This window comes from Heterocephalus glaber, unplaced genomic scaffold, assembly GCF_053883595.1.
Source record: "Heterocephalus glaber isolate CG9 unplaced genomic scaffold, H.glaber_assembly_v1.0 deba00001673, whole genome shotgun sequence".
NCBI lineage: Eukaryota > Metazoa > Chordata > Mammalia > Rodentia > Bathyergidae > Heterocephalus > Heterocephalus glaber.
The window spans coordinates 7,394,477-7,407,777 of NW_028258410.1; the positions used below are offsets into that span (position 1 = coordinate 7,394,477).

Consider the following 13,301-nt stretch of genomic DNA (forward strand, 5'->3'; position numbering starts at 1 on the left):
GCGGGGGATGTAGCTCAGTGGTTATGCTGCCTGCCTCGCAAGCGCGAGGTCCCGAGTTCGATCCCCAGTACCAAAAAAAAGAATAAAAATTCTTTATTAGTGCACATTTGCAGTACAGAATGATCACCTTCCTCGTGGGGAGTTGCTGCATGGATACAACACATTTTTTTTTTTTTTTGAGACAAGGTCTTGCTGGCTTTGAACTCACTGTGTAGCCCAGGCTGGCCTCAAATTCCTAGCAATCCTCCTGCTCAGCCTCCCGAGGGCTGGGATTATAGGTGTGTACCACCATGCCTGGCTTATAACACATTTTAAATCTTTTTTTTTCTAACTCTCTCCTTGTTTAATTTTTTGTTGTTGTTTGCAGTACTGGGGATTGAGTCCGGGGTTACTCTACCACTGAGATACATTTCTAGCCTTTTTTCTTTTTTGAGTCAGCACGTTGCTAAGTTGCCCAGGGTGGACCTGAACTTGATATCCTCCTGCATCAGCCTCCTGAGTAGGTAGGATTACAAGTGTGTGCCACTGCGTCTAATGGCACATTTAAAAAATTTAGGACCAGGGATTTAGCTCAGTGGTTATGCTGCCTGTCTTGAAAGCTCAAGGACCGGAGTTCGATCCCTGGTACCAAAAAAACAAAACAAACAAACAAACAAAATATAAAAAATTTTAAATAGTTCATGTCTGTAATATCAACACTCTGGGAGGTTGAGGAAACAGGTCACTTAGTGACTTAGTGGGACTCTGTTTCAAAATAAAAATTATGTTCCTCGGTCTGGGGATCTAGCTCAGTGGTTTCGCCACCTGCTGCGCAAGCACAAGGACCCAAGTTCAATCCCCGGTACCAACAACAACAACAAAAAATTATATTCCCCCATCTTCCCAAAAGAATTAAAAGCATCACACCACAACAATATATGCACACCTATGTTTATAGCACCACAGTTTTTAACAGCTAAATCTTGGAAACAGCCCAAATGCCCATTAACCGATGAATGGATAAAAAAGTGTGGGTTTTTTATACAATGGAGTAGTACTCAGTCGTAAAGAAGGATAAACTTGAGACATTTCTAGGTGTATGGAGGCACCTTGAGACTTTACTCTTTTTTTTTTTTTTTTTTTTTTTGGTACTGAGGATCAAACTTGGGTCCTTGCGCTTGCGCAGCAGGCGGCGAAACTGCTGAGCTAAATCCTCAGCCTTTGAAACTTTATTCTTAAGTGAAATAAATTGGATACATATGTAAATAGTGCATTATCTTTCTAGAGTGAGAAACTGAATGTGTAAGTAAGGAACAAAATGTATAATAGATAATGTGGAATAGGAAGAAAGAAATTATTCAAAAGGAAAGGGGCTAGGGAGGGAGGAGGGAGAACAGAAGGAAAGGAAAAAGGGCCAGGATGTAGCTCAGTGGCACCACACCTGCCTTGCAAGTGTGAAGTCCTGAGTTTGATACCTGCTGCTGAAAAAAAAAAAAAGAAGGAAAGGGAAAGAAAAATAATGAGAAAAGAAGGAAAAAATGGAAACAAGGGTTTTATAAATAAGGGGGAAGAGGGGTTGTAGGGAGAAAAGAGGAATCAAGATACATCATGCACAGGTACAAATTCCCTATGATGAAGGGGATCATTATGTATAGCCACATTGTACCATGAAATTTAATTTTTACAAACCAAAAGGTTTTTGGAGAAAAAATGCGGAGCAGTAAGTGCCAGCACTGTGGCTTCTCCAGGCTGTAGATGAGTTGAGAGATAGATCAGCAATTGAAATATATATATTTTTAAGATTATGATACACGGTGTATTTACCATTATTACTCTCTTTTATGAAATTTGATTTTTTTGCGTATTTTTTATATTTTATTTATCTATTTGTATTACTTTAAAGTAAAAAATAAAAATAATTTAAAATTTAAAAGGTCTAGGGATATAGGTCAATGTGAAGGCCCTGGGTTCAGTGGCCAGTAGTGCAAAAATCAGTGGATAAATAAAATTTAAAATGCAACTGTGGATAATAATATGATCTGTATACAGTTCGGTTTATTTAATAATGTCCCCTTGTTCATGTGTTCACTTTGAGCTTTTCAGGAGCTTTAAACATCTGAACGCCTCAGTATGTGGTGAGGACTGGGCCAGCCCGGGCTGCCCGGCTGCTGCTGTGGGACTCACCGGGCTAGGTGGAGGCCAGGCGGGCTGAGGCGTGTCCGGGCGTGGAGGAGCGGAGCAGCCCTGTGTGGTCCTTGTGCCCATGGGTGGCAGCTGCCGTGCCCTGCGCGTGTGCTGGACAGGAGTGGAGCGTCGGTGCCCTGGGGCTGCCACAGAAAGCGCCGCTCGTGGTCTGACAGGCGGGGTCCCTCCAGAGGGGCTCTGGGGCTCTGGTGGCCTCATGGCCCCCACCTGCCCTGTGTGTCCCCTTTTGTAAGGGGGCTGAGTATTGGGTCTGGGGCCCGGTCTAGCACCCTATCTTGACTAATTTATGGCCCCAGTGACCTATTTTCAAAGGTTCTGAGTTCTTGGAGGTCAGGACTTCAACATATGAGATTTGGAGGTACAATTCAACCCCTAACAGTGGCGATAGATTCCTGGGTAGATAAACAGAGGATTATAGGAAGGGTGAGTAAGGGTGTTTTTATAAAAACATAAACTTAGTGTCTTGGTTGAAGCTTGACTTACATGTAGCAAGCTGCACTGCATAGAGCATCATGAGCTGAGTTTGTCTCCTGTCATGCAGATGCTTCCTCTGGTGTCTGCACCCTCCTTCCCTCCTTCCACCCAGCCACCCCAGGGCACTGCCAGCCACCTGTCTCCATGCATGAGTCTGCTTTCTCGGTTTCTGTGAGGAGGGAGCCTGTCTCTCCTGAGGTCTGGCTGGCATGTTTGTGTGGCAGTCAGATTGGGCTCCGAGAAGGTGGTCCGAGTGCAGAGGCCAGGCTGGGTCCCCAGGACCCCCTTTCCTACTCTGGTAGGTGCGCAGTAGCCCCTCATTGTGGCTTCTGTTTGTTTTATTTTGAGACAGAGTTTCTCTATATAGTTTGGGCTGGCTTTGAACTCAGTGTAGCCCATGCTGGCCTTGAACTTGAAGCAATCCTCCTGCCTCAGCCTCCTGAGCACTAGAATTACAGGTGTGTGCCCGCACGCCTGGCTGGGCTTTCATTTGTGTCTTGCTGATGGCCAATGGCTGAGCTGTCTGTGTTGAGCCAGTGGTGATGTGTCTCCCACGTGCCGTGTCTGTTCGAAATGTTGTCCATTAGAAATTTCACCACAGTTATGAAGAGAGGTTTTAGACTCACAGAGTTAAAATCGGCCTCCTTCAAGTCCTGGTGGGCGCCTGGCCACTAACACTAGAATCAGAGCTGTTGGGTCTTAGAGCTGAGGGTGCCTTGCTTCCACTTTGAGTTAATTATTCACTTACTATATTACTTTTTTTTTTTGAGTCAGGGTCTCACTGTGTAGTTCAGACTGGCTCTGAACTCACTGTGTAGCCCAGATTGGCCTCGAACTCTCAGAGATCCCCTGCCTCAGCCTCCTGAGTGCTGGGATTACAGGTATGCACCACCATGCCCGGCTCACTTACTATATTACACTTTAAGCAAGATTTAAAATGTTTAACCCTAACCGAAATGCAGAAGTTAAGTTAGAGGTTAAAGTGCAATGAAGTGTGAACGTGGTGAAATAGTTTGAACTGATGTTTGAGAGGGACATGTGTGTCTCAGAGTCATTCAGAGTGAAAGCAGGGCTCTTCCTGAGTGTAACCTGCTGACTGGGACGAGGGCCAGGTGCAGGGACCCTGCAGCTGTCTGATTCCCAGCCCGTAGGGATTGTCATGCTCCACGTGCCCAGGTCCTGGTGCTGAACTGAAGACTGGATGGAACTGGTGTCTGTTGGGCATGACTGAGGCAGGAGGCCTAAATTATATCCATTATTTTACATTTTCATTAGAACACCAAGTCTTCCTGGTGGAACTCTTTAAGGGCTCAAAGGGGAAAACGAGCCCACCCTGCTCTCTACATTGATATTTTGAACTCACAGTACAGCAAATGAAATTTATGCTTAGCCTTTAGATTTCATGGTTCTTTTGCCTTTTTTTTTTGAGACAGGTCTTGCTATGCAATTCAGGCTGGCCTTGAACTCACTATGTAGCTCAGGCTGGCCTCAATTACTGGGCGATCCTCCTGCCTCAGCCTCCTGAATGCTGGGATTATAGGTGTGTGCCATCAGGCCCCAAGATTCTTTTGTATTTTAAGATGTGCTACCTGGTGTGATGGCACATGGCTGTGATCCCAGCACTTTGGGAGGCTAAGGCGGGAAGATCAAAAGTTCAAACCCAGGGCTGGGGATTCAGCTTAGTGGTTCTGCCCCCTGCCTTGCAAGCACAAGGACCTGAGTTTGATCCCTGGTACTAAAAAAAAAGTTCAAACCCAGCTTGGGCCTGTGATGCTGCCTCAAAATAATAAAAAAGGGCTGGGGGTGTAGCTTCATGGGAAGACTCTGTATTTGATCCCCAGCACTAAAGAAGAAAGAAGAGGAGGAGGAGGAGGGCAGAGAGAAAAAATTACACCAAGTTATTCAGCCTTTACTCGTGAAGCCTTAAGGGCTGTGTGAAAGAGTTGGAATTGATAAGTGCGCATCTTAAGTAGTACAGCTTCTGCGTATAATTCTAAAAATTGTAGATTTTTATTATTATTATTTTTTTGTACTGAGGATCGAACTCGGGACCTTGCGCTTGTGAGGCAGGCGGTGGAACCACTGAGCTGAATCCCCGGCCCCTTTATTGTGTATTTTTACATAATGTTTGCAGTGCGTAATGATCACATTGTCATGGGAGTTTGCACACGTATGTAATACATCTTAATTCTTTATTTTTTTGTCCCCTTCCTCTCTTGTCTCTCCCTGCTCCCTCCAACTCTTTTTTTTTTTTTTTGGTCCAGGGATCAAACTCGGGACCTTGCACTTGTGAGGCAGGCGGCGGAACCCCTGAGCTGAACCCCAGCCCCCCCTCCAACTCTTGATCCCTTCCCATTTGATGATCCCTGTTTCCATTTTCTTCTTTGATTCTTACTTTTCTTCTGGTATCAGAATCGAACTCAGAGCCTTGCGCTTGCCAGGCAGGTGGGGCACTGCTGAGCTTCATTCCCCGCCCTCTCTTTGATTCTTTTTTAACCCTTTTCCTGCCTTCCCAACCCCTCCATGTCTTGTTCCCCTTCCCCTTCCTTTGAAAAAGATCTCCCTACTCCCTAGTATTTATCCTTTATTTTGCTCTTTATTTATATTTTAGGTTTCTCAACCATGTGATATTTAAACTTGCGTGTCTGACGTATTTCACTTAACATTATGGTCTCGAGGTACATCCATTTGCCTACAAATGCCTCAAGTTTATCCTTGTTTATTTTGCCTGTAATTTTAAAAAGCAGCTTTGTGGTTGATTTCCCTTTACCTTTTGGGATTGTTTGGAGAAAGATTTGGAATGTCTTTGTCTCTTTGGTAAGTGACTGGTGTAGAAGGGATTCATCCTCTTCCTGTCAGTGTCACCTGATGGGAACAGGTTTTGGCAGTTAAGGTTTGCTCGCAGTTTCTTCTGTGGGAGATGTGGGTACTGTGACCTCACTGCTTCAGTCCTCAGGGCTGAGCGGAGCTGGCAGCCCTGGTGTGGTCCTGGTCACTAGGCCAGCACAGGGTGCCAGACGCAGGAGTGCAGGGGCACTGGTGCTAGGAGTACTCGCTGGGCGTAGGCCCCTGGGCTCCAGGGGCCCGATGTGAGCTGGCGCAGCTCCCTGTGTGTGCAGTGTGGAGCTGAACCCCTCCTTTCCCTCCTTCGTGGGATTGGAAGTGTCAGGAACCGCTGGCCCAGAAAGGCCAGGTCCCCAGCTGCCACCTTTCGTCACTGGGCCTCTGGATCATGTGCACCGTCCTTGTGCTTCCAGCATTGGTGGGGAGACTTGACTTTCAGAGTTTGGTCCTGGAACATGATTCAAGTTGTTTGGGTAGCCAGAGTGGTTTTCTGTTTGAAACTGAAGTGTCTTGAGACGAGTGAGCTATAAATGAAGCAGGTACTGGAGAGTCTACAGGGCAAGACACAGAAATGGTAGAAACAGTGGCAGGTTGCCAGGTGTGATGGCGCATGCCTGTGATCCCAGTGCTAAGGAGGCAGAGGCAGGAGGATTGCTGAGAGTTCAGATCCAGCCCCGGCTACAAAGTGAGTTCAAGGGGAGCCTGAATTACACAATGAGACCCTGTCTCAAAAAAAAAAAAAGAAAAAAAAAGTAAGTATAATTTTTCTATAGCAGTCAGTGCAGCTTTTGTGCAGTCTGACTGCCTGCAGCCCCACCCACTCTGCCCATCGTCCCACCCAGCCCTTAGGCCACACTGAGGAACAGCTGTGTCTTGTCACGGACTGCAACGAGCCCTCTGCACAGGCCTGTGAGCTGTCAGGTGCGCAGGTGTTTTGAGATGAAGAGGTTATCTGTCTGCAGGAGTGTGACCTGGGAGCGGGCATGTGTCTTGTGCGTGGGTGTGTGTGTCCCGGGAGTGAGTGTGTGTTCCACTTTGGACGGGATTCTCCCCAGGGCAGGTGCTCTACCACCCTGCACCACAGAGGAAACTTGCGGTGCGCATGCCTTAGTCTCGGTGTGCTTCTCCCTGTCCGGCTCCTGGGGGCCCTGACCTGGTGGCTGGCCAGAAGTGGGGCCTCCATCTTCAGGGCCGGAGCTGCTGGGAAGCAACTGGGAAGCAGCAGGGGCAGCCAGGCTTCTGTTGGAGGGAGGTTGCTCTCACACTGCATGTCCTTCATACACTGGAGGATGATTAACTTTGAGACCAAAGCTCATGTCTAAAATTTCCCTGGACTTGGAGGATTCATGTATATTCTTACCATTTCACACTAATCTCCTTAAATTTTGTCACCTTTTACCTTTTAGTGTATAACTGACTTTTTTCCCCAAATGAAAATTTTATGCTTTTTCTCTTTTTTTGAGACAGGGTGTTGCTCTGTAGTTCAAGCTGGTTTTGGATTCACTATGTGGCCCAGGCTGGGCTCGAACTCATAGCAATCCTCCTGCCTCAGCCTCCTGAGTGTTGGGACTACAGGTGTGTGCCAGCATGCCCAGCTTGTTGTGCCTATTTCTTAAAGGATATTTTCTAGTTGATTAAAGAGACTTCTTATTCAAACAGAAAATCACAGAAGGAAACGTGTGGCTTCTGGTTTGAATGCAAGCTACTGTCCTCATCTCGTGCGGTCTCCAGGGGTCTGTCACCTATGGCGGATTCCAGGCATTAGATTGGTGCTCTGAGCTTAGGTGACTGTTTTCCTCTTTATGAAGTGAGCTGTGTCCCCAGTATCAGCAGAGCCACGTGTGAAGAGTGCAGTAGCCCAGCATGCCGGCCTGTTCCTCCCCTCGCCCAGTGCGATGCTGGTGTTCAGGGCAGCAGCTGTGCCATGAGCTGCCCCAGGGTGCAGTCCGTGAACACCCCGCCCTCCCCAGGCCTTTCTTCTTGTTGGTGGCCGCTGTGGGGCAGGTCAGTGCTCACCTCGCACAGTGGGCTGATGAGTGCGCAATAGGAGCAGCATGTCCACCCCAGGCTCCATCTAGGGCTGCGTCTGCTCTCAGCTCCAGCCCCAGTGCCTAGACCAGTGGTGGTGAATCTGTGGCCATTTGTATCATTGAAAGCCCTAAAACATTCGCTGTCACCAGTCTAGACGGCGCTGGCTGTAGGAGCCGACTCGCTCGATGAGCTGAGCGACGATCTGGCAGGGTGTCTGCAGGTCCCGGGCCCAGCGTGCTACGGCTCTGCTGAGGAGAAGGAGTAGGAGGTGCAGGCTAGGTGGGGCTGGCGCACTCACACCCGGAGCCACTTTGAGGAAGGCCACAGAAGGAGGAGGATGGCCGAGGACCCTAGCAGTCCGAGGAGAGGGAGAAAACCCTCTTTGTTGCTTCATTTCCCCACCTTGTGATGTAGCAGCCAGTCATGAATTCTGCAGGTCATTTCTCTGGTGACAGAGGGAAAGGGTGTGTGCTGTTGGGCTTTGAGAAAGTCAGGAAGAGCAGGAAGTGAACTTCTACCCATTCTGGCCCAGAGGCTGTGGGGGGCAGGTGGGATGGACCCTGGAAGGCCTCCATCTGCGCCCGGGTGCAGCCCCTTGCTGTCCTGTTACACACAGGGATACTTCAGGTGAGTGTGACCAGTTGACCTATCAGCTAGGACAATGGAGTATTTAAGGGGCAAAGGTAGCTCTAATGGCTGTACCCTTCTCTGGTGGACCTCGGAGTTGGATATTTCCCCCAAGAATTCAAGCATTGGAGTTTGAACCCCCAGGACCTCAGTGTGTGGCCTTGTTTGGAAATAGGGTTGTTGCAGATGTAGTTAGTGAAAATGAGGCTGTTCAGGTGGGCCCTGAATGCCAGTGTGACTGGTGTCCTTGTAAAGGAGGACACAGATCCACAGGGAGAACATTGAGGAGGACAGAGGCAGAGACAGGGCGAGGCCTCCACAAGTCACAGAATCCAGAGGCTGCTGGCTGCCACTGAGGCCAGGAGAGGGCTGGAATGGACACCTCGATCGTGGACTTTGGCCTCTGAGCTTCGGAGGACAAATTTCTCTTGTAAGCCGTGTGCCTGGGACACTTGTCAGGACAGCCTCGGTCTCTGAAGTAGGACTATCTTTGGCAAGGGAGTAACCAGGAGAATCTCTCCTTCAGATGTGTTCCCTGCTCCTGAAAACTCTCAGGAACTGAGCTGTGCCCCAGGCTCCACCCTGGTGGTGGGCAGCACCACGAGCAGGCTCGAAGCTCCATCCTGTGTACTTGGTGAGAGCTCAGAGTTTTGGAAATCTTTAGGACTAAGACGAATGTCTGTTTTAAATTCTTTTTTTTTTTTTTCCGGTACTGGGGGTCGAACTCAGGACCTTGTGCTTGCAAGGCAGGCGCTATTTTAAATTCTTACTGTTCTCTATTTTGTGCGTGTGTGTGTGTGAGCATGTGTAGGAAGTTTTATTTATTTATATATTTTTAAGAATATTTCTTCAGGCTTGAGGGATGAAGGCCACATTTGGATTATTTAACCTAGATTTCCAGTTTGGGTGAGGAAGTTGCTTCAGTCTATGAGGGGCAGTTTTACTGTTTCTGGCATATGTCAGCTGCTGTTGTGTGATTCTGTTCAGAAGCCCATGTCCATTACAAGCTGGAAACGGGCTGGGCACAGGGCTGGTGTCTGCCCTGTGCAGAGAAGTCGCCTGCTCCCTCCACACCCTGCGCCCCGGTCTGTGTGGCTGGCCCCTGCCATCAGCACTGGCCCAGCCGCAACTGCTGGGCCCAGCTCCATGTGGTCCCTGTGAACCCAGCCTCACGGCGGTACATGCTGGGAGGCCCCTCCCCTTTCCCGGCACTGGTCTGTGCACCATGTGTGAGTGACTCTTTCCTTCTTGTCCCCACAGAGTCTGTAGAGGAGGCAGCGCCGAGACTTCCAGATGAACAACCGAAAGGAAGATATGGAAATCACGTCCCATTACCGACACCTGCTTCGTGAGCTCAACGAGCAGAGGCAGCACGGGGTGCTCTGTGATGTCTGTGTGGTCGTGGAGGGCAAAGTGTTCAAGGCGCACAAGAACGTCCTGCTCGGGAGCAGTCGCTACTTCAAGACGCTCTACTGCCAGGTGCAGAAGGCGTCCGGCCAGGCCACGGTCACCCACCTGGACATCGTCACAGCCCAGGGCTTCAAAGCCATCATCGACTTCATGTACTCTGCCCACCTGGCCCTCACCAGCAGGAACGTCATTGAGGTGATGTCCGCCGCCAGCTTTCTGCAGATGACAGACATCGTGCAGGCCTGCCACGACTTCATCAAGGCCGCGCTGGACATCAGCATCAAGTCAGACACCTCGGATGAGCTCTCAGAGTTTGAGATTGGCGCCCCATCCAGCAGCAGCACTGAGGCTCTGATCTCAGCCGTGATGGCAGGGAGGAGCATCTCCCCGTGGCTGGCTCGGCGGACTAGTCCGGCCAATTCCTCCGGAGACTCGGCCATCGCCAGCTGTCATGAAGGCGGGAGCAGTTATGGGAAGGAGGATCCCGAGCCCAAGGCTGATGGCCCCGATGACATTTCCTCACAGTCTCTGTGGCCTGGAGATGTGGGCTACGGGCCCCTGCACATCAAAGAGGAGCAGATCTCGCCTCCTCATTACGGAGCGGGCGAGCTTCCCTCTGCCAAAGATGGTGTGGCGCAGAACTCGTTCCCAGAGCAGGGTGCCGGGGATAGCTGGCAGCCCTCAGGCCGGAGGAAGAACCGAAAGAACAAAGAGACTGTGCGGCACATCACACAGCAGGTGGAGGGCGACAGCCGGGCTGGCTCTCCAGTGCCCTCGTTCCTTCCCACGCCAGGATGGCCGTTCAGCAGCCGAGACTCAAGTAAGCCTCCCTTCATGACGAGTGGGCTTCAGACCCGGGCTCCGAGGTGGCCTGCAGGCTGTGGCCCGAGCAGTGCCTTTCAGCTCACACTGTGGCTCCCCGTGGTCACTCCCTTTGCCTGCAGGGAAGGCGGGTGACACACCTCAAAGGCCAGGGCCACATGAGGCCTTGGGGTCCGAGCCCGTCAGTGCAGCGCGGGTGCCCCAGACCCAGAGGCTGCCTCTGGCGGGGCTCCTGTGAAGCCAGGAGTGGATGGAGCAGTGGTGAGACAGTGTAGGGTGTGGATCTGGTGCCCTCTCTCCTATGGGAACTGACTGGGCGGTCAGTGGTCAGCAGAGGTCAGCAGCTGGAGATGCCCCCCCGAGTGCTGTCCGTGGTCTTGGTGCATGGTCTTTGGCACCTCAGCGGCGTCTGCTGAGGTGTGGCTGTGAAGGGCCTTTCTCCTAGGATGCATGTGGCACATTTGCTGTAAGTGTGGTTCCCGCAGCCCAGCTGGTACCTGTTCCACAGTGCAGGGACCTCCCTGGGATCCTTCAGAGGGTTCACTGTGCTGATTTTGAGGCCCTGACACCCAGCCTGTTGGAGGTGGCCCCCACAGCGTGTGTGACGGTTGATGAAATGTTCACTGAATAGGAGGTGCTGACCCTGGTGTTGAGCGCCTAATCACATAATCACGGCTCGCACTGAGCCCTTTCAGAGGAGCAGGTGGGGGACCAGCTCCCCTGTCCTTGCTGGGGCCAGGACTACAGGCCAGGTCGGGGGAGGAGTGGGCCCCCCCTGGCCATGCCTGCCAGGGGAGCCCCTCCAGAAGGAGCATTAGGAATCTCCCTGTGAGCCGTGAGCAGGTAGAGGCAGCCAAAAGCAGCAAACCTGAAAGATGCCCCCCGTGCGCTGGCCTGGGAGGCTGCCCTCCCCTCCTGGAAGGCTTCCTGGGCAGGATGGGCAGCAGGTGGGGCCCGGGGCCCTGCGGCTTCTCCTTTCCGTGGCTGAGGTGTCTCAGGAGCTGGGGTGAGGTGGGAAGGTCCCTGGGAGCCCCGAGCCTGGGAACCAAGCCAGACCTGATTCACGGTGGCTTTTCTCATCATGGCGAAGTGTGCAGAACAGAAAGTGAACTGTTATAAACTTTCTTTCAGTTCTGCAGTTTGAACCCAGGGGTGCTCCACCATTGCACTATATCCCAAGTCTTTTCTATTTTGAGACAGGGTCTCAATAAATTGCCCAGGCTGACCTTGAAGTTTCAGTCCTCTTGTCTCAGCCTCCCACAGAGCCAAAATTTTAGACATGTGCCACCATGCCCAGCTCCTTCTGATCATTTTTAAGTGTACAGTTCATTCTGTTCACGGCACTAAATGCCTTCCTGTTGGTGGGAACTCCTGTTTCTCCCAGAGGGAAACTGTGTATCCCTTAAACAGCGCCTTTCTCCCCTCATAGAAACTCTGTCCATCAGACAGCTCCTCTGCTCCAGTGGTGTGCCTACTCTAGTCCTCCTCAGCCCTGAGCTGCCTGTGCTCCTGCACTGAGCCCAGGGCCGGCCCCAGGGCACGTGGTACCTTGAGGTTCTTGCCCTTAGCAGCGTTGTGCTCTGGGTGGGTGTCCTGGACACGCTGGGATGTTGGGCAGCAGCCCTGCCCTCTACCCACTAGGTACCCATCACAGATCTCTCCTGGGTGCATGGCTGCCTCCAGGGCAGGCCTCCCCCACAGCCTATGGCACAGAATGAACCAAATCAGAAGGGTGGATAGAAAAATTGATCATTTTCCTGCTGGGTGTCCCTGTGGAGAGGCACCCAGGGCAGTAGGCAGGGACCATGACGTTCATAATCTTTCACCAGCTCCAGTCAAAACCTGAGAAGCAGCAGCCTCCATTCGTGTGCACAGACCTTCAGGGGCTGGCCGTGGGCTCGCATCTCCCACCTCCCAGGGCCCTTGTGCGTGCCCACGAGTCACCCACAGGTGATGACCTTGGGCCATTATGATCAGCTGCTAGACAGCAGGGTGCTCCTCGAGCCCATGGGCTAGATGTTGTAAATGCAACTGGAAGCAGAAGGTGTTTTCAGAATCCAACAAGTGATTTCGCCTGTGTACTTTCCTCAGACTCTGAAATCCTTGGTTACCAAGGCAACCGAGAACCGCTTCTGCTAGAGGATTCTGAGTACGAAGACAGGGACATGAGGTGTGGGCTCAAGCGTGGGACGATCCTGTGGGGCGTACTGGGCAGTCATTCCCTGAGTCCCCCACCCTCGCCCTTGGGCTGGGATTTGAACCGTAAATGATGATTCTTGGAGGAGGTCAGTTTGTTTTCATTAAAGATTCATCACATCGTAGAGAAGAGTATTTTTTATCCTCATTCCATTTATAGGCGAAAAGGCCCTTTTCTGCTTTTTCTTTTATTTGAGACAGGGTCTTGCTACGTAGCTCAGGCTGGCCTCAAACTGGAGGTCCTCCTGCCTCAGCCTCCCGAGTGCTGGGATTGTAGGTGTGCACCACAACTGGGGAAAAGGCCACTTTCTAAAGGAATGTGTCAGGCAGTTACTGCACATCACTTGGGGCACGTGATGCGTGCCAGCCAGGGCTGCCCACCGTATTTGCTCTGTGTGTCCCTGCCTTGGCTCCTAGGGCCCTGGGATCTGTTAACTGTTCAGGGCGGTTTCCCAAGCAGAAGTTCAAATTCATTCTGACCTAGCAGCTGCAAAGAAACAGTGTCTCTTGTGGTTTCCTTTCGAACTGCAGCAGTTCATTCATGGGTGAGCTGGTTGGAATAGTGTTAGAATGGGTAGCTCTCTCGATGCCTGTCTGCAGGGTGAAGGCTGTAGGTCCCCAGGGAGACTGCTAAGGCTTTGCTGAGTTGGGTTGGGAGTGGTGGAGGGTTAGTCCGGGGCTCTGACCAAATGCCCCATGCTCATTCCTGAAAG

At 51.1% G+C, this 13,301-nt stretch overlaps 1 protein-coding gene across 4 annotated transcripts in view; it reads left to right on the top strand.

Moving 5' to 3' along the window:
- Positions 1-13,301, top strand: part of Zbtb46 (zinc finger and BTB domain containing 46) — a 66,907-nt gene that overhangs the window by 14,173 nt on the left and 39,433 nt on the right. For 2 of the 4 annotated variants that reach the window (XM_087197637.1, XM_087197636.1), the window contains exon 2: positions 9,421-10,390. In XM_087197637.1, coding sequence (XP_087053763.1) covers positions 9,454-10,390 — 937 coding nt within the window. In that variant the 5' untranslated portion in view covers positions 9,421-9,453. Of the gene's footprint in view, positions 1-1,909; positions 7,078-7,134; positions 8,161-9,420; positions 10,391-13,301 lie in introns of those variants that run through there. The other 2 variants (XM_013070832.3, XM_004841096.4) reach the window with 2 other exon arrangements.